General features: G+C 48.0%; 1 protein-coding gene across 1 annotated transcript; it reads right to left on the minus strand.

The window, feature by feature from the left end:
- Positions 1–28: 28 nt before the first annotated feature.
- Positions 29–1362, minus strand: LOC103654748 (uncharacterized). Its single transcript, XM_020552883.3, has 2 exons — positions 959–1362; positions 29–751 (listed from the first exon to the last, which is right to left on the minus strand). Exons 1-2 carry the CDS (start codon positions 1345–1347, stop codon positions 61–63), a joined length of 1080 nt encoding a protein of 359 aa, XP_020408472.2. The 5' UTR covers positions 1348–1362; the 3' UTR covers positions 29–60.
- Positions 1363–11660: the final 10298 nt, after the last annotated feature.

Genomic DNA, 11660 nt, shown 5'->3' on the forward strand with positions numbered 1-11660 from the left:
GGGTAGAAGGGTAGAACCGTGCACCGTAAACACCTACACTGAAGTAGTATATATATATATTCATTCCCACAGCGGGAGATACATGAGCTCAGCAGAACCTTCTGCGCAACAGCAGTAGTCATCGTACCCTACAACATGACCGCCAGGACCCTCATACCCATTAGCGTAGACGCACCAACCCTCCGCGTCATCATACCCACCGGCTAACAACAAGGACGACGGCGGCCAATACCCGAACGACGACGACGACGCGCATGCGCCTTCGTAGTCGTAGCCATCGGTGCCGTCCGACGACAGCGCATCCTCGATCCTGTCCATGCTCACACCGCCATCGTCGTCGGCGACCATCGCTACCGCCTCACCGCCGCCGATCTCTGCCTCGAGGGACCGGATGACATGGCTCAGCCGGCGATCGCCATCCCCATCGCCATCTAGAAGAAGCAAGTCGGAGGAGGGCGGGTCCTGCTCCTGCATCAGCTCCATGAGGAGGAGCGCCCCGTCGACCTCGCACAGGCCTGCGCCTCCCTGGCCAAGGTCGGCGGCGGCGTGGCAGCTGCTCTCGCCCATGGCGACGCCGAAGCCGAAGCCGCCGGCTTCCCTCTGCTGGTTCTGGTTCCACGGCTGCTCCATACGTAGCTCGCTGCCTGACTGTTTTGTTATAGCTCGCCGCTGGTGGGAAATGGTGCAGGAAGACGGACACTTATATAGGGGATCTCGGACTCGGGGCAGCAGGGGCCTGGACGGAGAGGTGCTGATAAACAAACGAACGAACAATCAGGGCGCCAGCAGGTTCGTTCCAATGTGCAGCTGCAGTAGCTATACTTAATTTAATGGTTGGCTGATTAATTAGGCTTGTAGTAGGAGTGATCGGTTGCTGAACAATCTTCGATTTTAGGAGTACTATATGAGCATATATATAATATTATTGGCCAGTGCAAGTGGAGGCGGCTGTGCGTACCTGTATTCGTCCCAGGCAATGCAAGCAGAGCAAAGCGAAGCAAAGCAAGCAATGCGAATGGAAAACCGGTGGCCGGGCCGGCGGATCAGGTGGAGGAGTGGAAAGGGGTTTCTGAGGTGAGAGAAAGCGACGGTGCATGATGGATGGGATGCATGTATAGATGAGCATGCAGCCCAGAGCACGGGAGCCCGGCACGAGGCCCGTTTTTTTGGCCCGGTCCAAGCACGGCCCGGCCCGGTTGGCTTCGTGCCCAGGCCAGCCCGGCCCATTTTACCAGGTCGTGCCTGGGCTGCTGGGTGCGCCCGCCGGGCGGCACGGCCCGGCCCGCCAGAGAACGGCAGGCACGGACCGGCCCGGTACGGGGAGCGGCACCGCACGGCATAAGCCATAAGCGCATAGCCTCGGCTTCGGCTCCCGACCCGACTCTCCGTCTCCTCTCTCACTCAGTCACTCTCTCGCGCTCGCGGTTTCGCTCTCGCCCTCGGCCTCTCCGTCTCTCCTGCTCTGCTGCTCACCGCCTCACCGTCGGCCGTCGCCGTAGTCTCTGTCGGATCTACGTCATCGGCCCCCTTCCGTGCGGCGCCCCTCTCCAGACTCCGGCTCTGCATCGGTTGATCGGTGAAATCCCTAACCCTAATCACAAATCCCTAACCCTAATCTCCGCTCCGGGCTCTCCCTCCCACCGTCCCCCGTCATCGTCTCCGGCTCCGGGCTGCGGCTTAGCAGAGATAAGTCCCTCTCCGGCTCTCCCTCTCTAGTCGGCCATCCCAATCCCTAACCCTAACCCTAATCTCCTCTTCTCCGGCTGACCGGCTCTCCCTCTCGCGTCGTCCGTCGTCGTGCACTTTACCCTCGTCTCCGGCTCCGGGCTCCGGCTTGGCAGGTATGTCACTCTTCCTCGCTTCCTCACCAGTTGACCATTCCAATCCCTAACCCTAACCCTCGCTGCTTGCTTGTGGACTTTGGTAGGTCGCCGGCCGACTACGGAGTCGTGCTAGTGCCGCCACTGCCGTCGAGGTACGGTGCCGAGATAGAAGTCGGTTATGGATGACGACGACGACAACGGTCGGTACCCTAGAACCATCAACGAGGAGCTCGTTGAGTTAGGGCAGCTTCCCGATGACGTCGATGACATGGGAGATGCTGCTGCTGCCTTGTTCGGTGTCGATACCACTCCTAATCCCGGGCCGGTAAGTGATGCTGCTGGCTCTAATGAACTTGATTCATTGACTTCTTCTAGCACTGGTAAACGTCGATCTGCTGTTTGGGATGACTTCACTGAAGTCACAGAAAACCGTAATGGTAAGAAGGTGCGCATTGCAGGTATTTGCAAATTTTGCAAAGCTAGGTTGAGTGCTAATTCTAATGCTGGCACTGGACATTTGCTTAGGCACCAGAAATCATGTAAAAAGAAGTCTGATCATGCTGCTATGGTTCAAACTAGACTTGCTTTGAACCCTGATGGGTCTTTTAGAAACTGGGAATATGATCCTCAAGTGGCTAGAACTGAGCTTTGTCGTTTGATTGCTAGACTTGATCTTCCTTTAGGGATAGCTGACACAGATGCTTGGGATGAGTACATTCAGCATGCTCACAACCCTAGATATGTTAGAGTATCTAGGTTTACAACTGCTAGAGACATGGTTAAGTTATACAATGACAAATTAAAGAACTTAAAAGATGATGTTTTTCCTACTGTGTCTTCTATTTGCTTGACTTCTGATATATGGTCTGGTAATGCCAAGGAAGACTACATTACTGTTGTTGCTCATTTTGTTAATGCTGATTGGGAGTTAAAGAAGTGTGTGATAGGCTTTAAATTGATCCAAGTGTCTCATAATGGTGTTAACATTGTTGAACGCATTGCTTGTGTGATTCAATACTTTGGCATGATTGATAAAGTGTTCTCTGTTACCTTAGATAATGCTTCTTCTAATTCAACTGTCATGCTCACATTGTCACCTATGCTTGCTGGTTATTTGGGTGCTGATGTTGATCCAACAGATACCAGTAACAAAACTTATAGTGTGCTTCATCAGCGTTGTGCCTGTCACATTATTAACTTGATAGTGAAATGTGGCTTGAAAAGGCTTAAGGATTATTTAGATGTGTTTAGGAGTGCTATTAATTTCTTAAACTCTTCTAACCAGAGAATTGGTTCATTTAGTAATTACTGCAAAGCAAAAGGTTGTAGACCTAAAAAATTTGGTTTAGACATGGATGTTAGATGGAATTCAACTTATCTTATGCTAAAACATCTCTTGCCATATAAGTCTGTGTTTTCTGTGTTCATTAATACACACTATGGCTATCCTCTACTGAATGAACAACATTGGTATGTAGCTGAAAAGGTTTTGGAGTTCCTTGAGTTGTTTTATGAATCAACTGTTGTCTTGTCTGGTGTTTATTACCCCACCAGTCCTTTGGTAATCCATCACATACTTGAATTTGCTAGCCACTTGCATGAACATGAACATGATACTAATCTAAGTGATGTTGTTGTTCCAATGAAAGCTAAGTTCATGAAGTACTGGAAGTCTATACCAATGTTATATTCCTTTGCATTTGTTCTAGACCCTAGAGCTAAAATGAGGGGTTTGTATAATGTTCTTGAACTGCTTTCTCAATCTAACAATTATAATTACAGTACTTATTTTGCTGATGTTAAGACTGAGTTGTATAAGCTATATGCCAAGTATGAAACTAAGTTTGGTGCTGCTAGGCCATCTAGAACCACACATCAATCAGGTATGACAGGTAAAAGAAAACAGGCTTGGGGTAAAATTTTTGGAGGAACAAGTGCTTCTAGATCCTCAACTGCATCAGGTTCTTCAGGTAGTAGTGGACATGGTGTGGGTATTTGTGAGCTAACTGTTTACCTTGACAGTGACAATGTGGCTGCCTATGAGGATGATTTCGATATCTTAAATTGGTGGCATGAGCATAAACTAACCTATCCAATTCTTTCAATTATGGCTAGAGACATTATGTCTGTTCCTGCCTCAACTACTTCTTCGGAGTCTACTTTCAGTTTGTCTGGCAGGATTCTTGATGATCGACGACGGCGCTTGAACTCAGAGACAGTGGAGATGTTGGTGTGCATCAAAGATTGGGAGCTAGGCCAACAACGGGCACAACATGCTGTGGTGGATAATGAATTAGAGGAGTCCTTCAAGGACCTCTGGCTGGATGAAGATGCTGGTGCTACTAACACTTTGGCTTGATGTGTCCTGATACTTTGTCTTGATCTGTCATTCTGTCCTGATAGTCTGATACTTAGGTAGTTAGACTTGATCTGTCCTGATACTTTGGCTTGACCTGTCCTGATACTTTGGCTTGTACATTGTAATAACTTTGAACATTTGAATTATAAACTGAGCTGGCCGTACTCTTTTTTTCCTTTCTAGGGTTTCTCACGAGGTGTGAGTTTTACCTAGAAAGGTTTTTAATGAGGCGGCATTGCACTAACAGCTCAATATTGTGTATATTTTCTGTGTGAATTGTGTTTTACTGTATTTTGTATGTTATCGGGCTTCGGATTGGCCCGACACTGTTTTGGGCCAGGGCTTTTCGGGCTAGCTCGGCCCGAAAAACGGCCCGCTGGGCCGTGTCTGGGCCTGCTGCAAGGCACGCAGGACTGTGCAGGCACGGCACGGTAGGCCCGTGGGCCTGGGCGTGCCGTGCCTAGACCGGGCCCGGGCCGTGCCGTGCCGGGCGGCACGTTTGCTCATCTATAGATGCATGTATATGTATGGCAGCGTGGGCTGGAAGTAGAAGACCAGCGGTGGACAAGATCCGGCAGTGCCGGCGCGGCCGGCATTATTGGTGATATCTTATGCCTGGCGTCGACGGTGCAGCAAGCATGCGGCGCGCGCCTACCGGATCATTTGTGAAATATGATGGTGGTGATGACGCGGATGTGCTGGCTGCCGACTCGGACTGCCAACGTGCGGTGGATCGCGATCATATATACAATCCCACCTAGGAGTATTAGTTTAAGGACTATTAGTTTAAGGGCGTATTTGGTTCGAGGAGTTAATTAAGGTGATGCATCACGTGATTTTATTATATAAATTTGGTTGGTGAAATGAACTTATTTCTCGTATTATTATTAATTATTAGCATACGAGAGATAAAATGACGATGGATCAACGAACTCATTCTATTTCATAAATTAAACAAAAAATATGAGAAGTGATAAGATGATAGGTAACCTCATTTCTCGAACCAATTACACGCTATTAGTTCTCTCTCCCGCGCTGCAGATGATCCGAATGGATGTCACGCCTGTTGGGATCTTCTTTCCCGCCGAAGGTCCTCAAGACAAAAACACATTCGGCAAAATACTACAGAGACATACGCCACATGAAGATACAACCTGAAGATAATGCGAACAGGAGCCGAAGCCATGACTAAAGGAGCTTCGGCTTAGTATTATGGTGAAGACGAAGGACGATACCGACTTAAGGAGGAAAAAACTATCTAGTCTCAAATAGTTCGCTTTATGATTACAGTTATTTATCAGGAACATAAATGTAATTTTATCCGAGTTGTGTCCCGTGTCTATAAATAGATGAACAGTACCCCAGTACTGTTCACACTGTATTGTAATTGCTCCTACGTCACTCTCGCATCTTCACCTTCTGACAAGCCGAAGATATCAATGTAATATAAATATCGTTGATGTTTATTCATATCTATAAAATGAGAATATAAATAATTTACTAATTCATAATTGTTATTTATATCCTTTTATATTTCATGTACCCTTATTTATATTCGTCCATTGAGATGATGAAGATATGCCATTTAAGACCTCCGTCCAAAGATCATTATATCCCAAAAGAAGATAATGCTTCGAAGGACGAAGATCTTTAATTATTAACAATTGTGTTGATTTGTTCTTGATGAGAACCAGGACTAACAATACCGTTCTCACCCCGCCCCCCTTACTGTATTCCAGCTCCACGCTCGCGCCGGAGCGACAAATCTTAGGTGGTTCGTTGGCCCCTGGTCCATTGTTAACTACTTACTCCCTCGATCGCAAAATAAAATTTGTTTTTTACTAAACACACATTCATTATTAATTACTATATGCATGTAGTTTGTATATATGTTTATATTCATTATCATTCATTCAAATATTGACAAAAAAATCGGAGGTTGTATTTTTTACATATTATAATACTAGTTTTTTGTACTCTTTTCGTCCCAAATTAAAATTTGTTTTATCCTTTTAGTATATTCATACAATAATTAGTGTATGTGTTCTATATCTGTGTCTAGATTGGTTATCATCTATATGAATTGTCGGCGTTTCGAGACCGGGGGTCCCTCAGGCCGACGAGTGAGTGCCGAGTGCCCCAGCCCAGATGGGTCGAGCGCGTGGGCGAGCACAAAGGGGGGAGAGAGCGAGGCGGCCGGAGTCCGGCGTGAGAGAGGTGGGAATCTCGCGGCCTTCGTGTTCGTCCCGCGCTCAGGTCGGGTGCGCTTGCAGTAGTGGGTTACAGGCGTTCACGCGGGAGAGGGAAGCGAGCGGCCCCAAGAGAGCGCATGTCCCGTCCTCGTCCCCGCGCGGCCAACCCCTTCTAAGAGGGCCCTGGTCCTTCCTTTTATAGGCGTAAGGAGAGGATCCAGGTGTACAACGGGGGTGTAGCAGAGTGCTACGTGTCTAGTGGGGGAGAGCTGACGCCCTAAGTACATGCCAATGTGGCAGCCGGAGAGATCTTGGCACCCTGCTGGTGTGATGTCGTGGCCGTCGGAGGAGCGATGGTGCCTGGCGGAGGGACAGCTGTTGGAGCGGTCGAGACCTTGCTGACGTCCACCTGCTTCCGTAAGAGAGCTGGGAGCCGCCGTCGTCACAGAGCGTGCGGGGCGCCATCATTGCCTATCTGGCGGAGCTGGCCAGATGGGACACCGGTCTTGTTCCCTGCGGCCCGAGTCAGCTTGGGGTAGGGTGATGATGGCGCTTCCCGTTGACGTGGCTGGCCTGCGCCCTAGGCTGGGCGATGTGGAGGCTCCTCCGAAGCCGAGGTCGAGTCTGTCTTCCATGGCCGAGGCCGAGTCCGAGCCCCTGGGTCGGGCGAGGCGGAGGTCGTCGGCAGAGGCCAGGGCGGAGTCCGAGCCCTGGGGTCGGGCGGAGCGAAGTTCGTCGTCTTCTGGGGCTGAGCCCGAGTCCGAGCCCTGAGTCGGGCGGAGCGGAGTTCGCCGTCTTCCGGGACTTAGCCCGAGTCCGAGCCCTGGGTCGGGCGGAGCGGAGTTCGCCGTCTTCCGGGTCTTAGCCCGAGTCCGAGCCCTGGGTCGGGCGGAGCGGAGTTCGTCGTCTTCCGGGACTTAGCCCGAGTCCGAGCCCTGGGTCGGGCGGAGCGGAGCTTCCTATGGTGCCTTCGGCAGGGCCTGACTGCTTGTCAGTCTCACTCTGTCGAGTGGCACTGTAGTCGGAGTGGCGCAGGCGGCGCTGTCCTTCTGTCAGACCGGTCAGTGGAGCGGCGAAGTGACGGCGGTCACTTCGGCTCTGCCGGAGGGCGCGCGTCAGGATAAAGATGTCAGGCCACCTTTGCATTAAATGCCCCTGCGACTTGGTCGGTCGGTGCGGCGATTTAGTCAGGGTTGCTTCTTAGCGAAGGCAGGGCCTCGGGCGAGCCGGAGATGTGTCTGCCGTTGGAGGGGGGCCTCGGGCGAGACGGAAACCCTCCGGGGTCGGCTGCCCTTGTCCGAGGCTAGGCTCGGGCGAGGCGTGATCGAGTCGCTCGAATGGACTGATCCCTGACTTAATCGCACCCATCAGGCCTTTGCAGCTTTATGCTGATGGGGGTTACCAGCTGAGAATTAGGAGTCTTGAGGGTACCCCTAATTATGGTCCCCGACATGAATATAGATGAATATAGACATAAAAAATCTAGAGCTAAAACGAATACTATTTTAGAACGAATGGAGTAATAAATATTATATTGTAATAGAATATTGGCCGTTGTGAAACACTCTATCCTGTTTAGAGTATTATTTGCTGTGTCTGTTAACATTTTCATGGCTGTTTGCTGAAATCAAAGAATGTTTGCACCTTTTCTGTTGTGTGGTCTTTCCGTTTCTTCAACCATCAAAGCTTCAAAAAGAATATCCTCCCTGCCACTACCGGTTCCAAACTGGCCACATGCATGTTGCATCACTGCTCAAAATGTGGTTTCTTGCTAATTCTTCCACCATCACTACTACTTTCGGTTTTGTTTCTCAGCTCAGGAATCGAGTAAATGAAACTCTCAACCATCATGCGTAGTATTGTTACCATCTTAGATCATCTTCAACAGGGTGCCCTATAAAATACCATATAGATTACAAATATAACGATGATGTTTTAAATGATTTAGGGCACCACAAAAAAAATTGAACTCCAACAGTTAAGTCTCAAACGAGATAAGAGGCTGAAATCAGGTAACCTTCTCCTGTCAAAATCGTAAATGCACGCCTAAAATCACGCACGCTGAGCTTTTTCCCCTGCGCAGCCGAGTCCTTTTGCGCTTGTGTCGCTCAGTCCTCCCCCTGCGCTGCTCAGATTGCTGAGATCGGGAGATAAATCATCAGTCCAATCACGTGCAATATATTTGTGACATTTTTAGAGGTGCTCTTTATTTTTTTTGATAAAATAAAATGGAGCACTGCTGGAGTTATTTTTTTCTAGTTTAAGCCCTATATTTTAATTTAGGACATTCATTTAAGACACTGTTGGAGATGCTCTTAGCTACACAATAATGTATGGCTAATGATTGATGCTATTATTTTAGTCTCTTATTTATGAATCTTTTATTACATTTTTAGCACTCAAATGATTCCAAATAAAAATAACTGCAGAAAAAGTCAAATATAGGCATGCAAAATATGCTATTGTGGCCATTTGCATTGTCACTGACCTATGAGGACTAAGGTCTCGTTCGGTTAGAGAGAGTAATCTTTAGTCCTGTTTAGTCTCTATTTTACTAAACGGAAAGACTAAAATAGTGATTAATTGACTTTAGTCTCTAGTTTCTCACATGAGTGCTAAAAGTGCCTAAAGGGCAATATTTACTCCAATTGCTCTTCCCTAGAAAACTGGCGTGAAACAAGAAAATGAGTATTTTAGTCTTTATGGGTGTTGGGGGCCTTCGGCTTCCGAAGGTCCTCAAAAACATGATTTGACAATGTTTCTGGAGTACAATACATGAGCAGGTACCTTCGGACATGTCAAAATTGTTGTATGAAGAAACACCAAGGGAACGAAGGATGGAACAGAGCCGAAGCTGTGCGCAAGGAAGCTTCGGCATGGTGGCAGAAAAGAGGAAACCGACTTAAAGAGGAAAAGACTATTTAGATCTCGATAGATTACTATAGAGTTATTATCAAAAGCAAAGGGCCTGAATGTAATTTTACATGGGCTGCGACCCGTGCCTATAAATAGGTCTCATATTGTTCACGCTGACTTGGCATTTGCTTTTGCATCACGCTTGTACTTTTACCTTCTTTCAAGTCAAAGGTATATTTGTAACCCAACATCATTTCTATTCTTATATAGCAATAAAATAAAGATGAGTTGATAATAATACATAACTATTCATGTTATCTTTTATACTCCATGTAATTCCCTTTTCATTATAATATGTAATGTTTATGAAGGTATGTCCTTCATAACCTTCGTCCGAAAATCATTATATCTCAAGGGAAATAATGTTTCGAAGGACGAAGGACTTTAACATTTAATGTTTTCTATGTTGCCTTGTTCTTAACTCTTAGCATTTGAGAACAAGTCCCCAACATTGGCGCCCACCTCCGGTGAACTCACATCCACTTTTTGAGTTTCGAACACCTTCGGCAAGCATCGACCTTCGTCATGCCGCCAAAGAAAACTTCAGCGACAGGGGCTGCAGCTCTGCAGCCGCTGGACCCGAACCAGGAGACCCTTTCCCTTCGAGAGGCCCGAAGCCAGAAGAGGAAGGCCACCAGTCCAACGCCCCAGGAGGACGACTTGGACCAAGAGATCAGGAATATGGATATGCTCCATCAGCAAGTACAAAGGAAGAAGGAAAAGATGGCTCGACTAGCTGTTCTGCAAAGGCAGATAGATGAAGCTTCTGAATAAGTTCGTCATCTAGCTCAAGATGAGCAGAACCGAAGGCCTCAGCACAGAGAGCTTCATCAAGAGGGCTTCTTCAACGAGGATGACTGGTATGAGGATTTCCATCATGGAAATTTTGCTTTTGATGATGCTTCTCCTCTATCAGCAGAACTGCAGGCTTGGCCCCCGTCTTACAAGCCACCCCAGCTTCCCATGTACGACGGACACTCAGACCCGAAGCAGTTTTTGATGAGCTACGAAGCAACCATATCTTCGTATGGTGGCAATACTGCAGTCATGGCGAAATCTTTCGTCATGGCTGTCAAAAATGTTGCACAAACCTGGTACTCCTCTCTTCGGCCAGGAACAATCACGTCATGGCAGAAGCTGAAGGACATGCTGATTACTAGTTTCCAAGGGTTTCAAACGAAGCCGGTCACCGTTCAAGCTTTATTCCAGTGCACCCAGGATCACGAAGAATACCTTCAGGCGTATGTCTGAAGGTTCTTGCGTCTGAGGGAACAGGCACCAACGGTGCCCAATGAAATTGTCATTGAGGCCATGATCAAGGGGCTTCGGCCAGGACCTACGGCCCAATACTTCGCCAAGAAACCACCTCAGACCCTGGAAAAGCTGCTCCAAAAGATGGATGAATACATCTGCGCTGATAATGATTTTCGTCAAAGAAGGGAGGAAGCTTACAGGTTCTCCGAAATGACCAGGGGCTTCGGAGGGAGAATCCACCCAAGACATGTAAGATCAATCCACTCTACTCAAAATGATGACAGAGGAAGTCAGCAACATCAGCCACAATACTCCTCTGAGGCTTCGGGGCAACAACAGAGCTATCTTCGGCCGCCAGCTCCAAGGGGCAGAGGCGCCAGGGGCTTCGGAGGAAGATTTGGGGACCAGGCAAGGAAAATTTATTGCCTATTCTGCGGTGAGGACAAGGGCCATACTACCAGGATGTGCCATGTCACCATCCAGAAACAGAAAGAGATAGCAGAAGCTGCAGCCCAACAGAGCCAGCCGAAGCAAGTTATGCATACTGCTTCATATCACTCACCGTACATTCCAGAGTATGTGGGTAACCATCATGCAGCTTCTGTTGCTTCGGTAAGCCAATCTCAGGCCTCTTGGCAACAGCCTCCACCTCCACCACCAATGCAACGAGGCCAGCAGCCAGAAGGGAGCCATCACACTCATCAGCAACGAGACTTCAGAGAGGAGTCCGAAGCTCGCACAATCAACAGTACTGTGCCAGAGTCGAAGCACATCTACTAGAAGATATCCTACCTCGGCAACAGTTCTTGCATTCGTTTTCATTTTTCGTTTAAATAAGGAACAATCATTAAAGCTTAAGTTTTTCTTCTCATTTTTAATCTCTTGTAACAGCTTCGTTTTTTACCATAGTGAAAATATATCTTCTCCATAGATTTACGGAGTCAGAAAAATTGCCGAAGCACGAAAGCTCGGTCTTAAGAGCTCGTGATTACAGAAAGTCGTTCTACGGAACGCAGCGTAAGTTTTCTGCTCAAAAGTCGTTCCAAAGGGAATGCAGAGCTTACAGCGAAAAATAAACGCTGATTCCGCCGAAATAGAAGGCGAAGAAGCTCCTAA

This window comes from Zea mays, chromosome 4 (assembly GCF_902167145.1).
Source record: "Zea mays cultivar B73 chromosome 4, Zm-B73-REFERENCE-NAM-5.0, whole genome shotgun sequence".
Lineage (NCBI taxonomy): Eukaryota > Viridiplantae > Streptophyta > Magnoliopsida > Poales > Poaceae > Zea > Zea mays.

Excerpts from the sequence above, each read along its gene's own strand:
- LOC103654748 (XM_020552883.3), bottom strand. The coding sequence starts at position 1,347 with ATGGCTTATGCCGTGCGGTGCCGCTCCCCGTACCGGGCCGGTCCGTGC. Across the intron at positions 752-958 it reads ATTGCCTGGGACGAATACAG|CACCTCTCCGTCCAGGCCCC; the intron begins GTACGCACAGCC and ends TTTGTTTATCAG.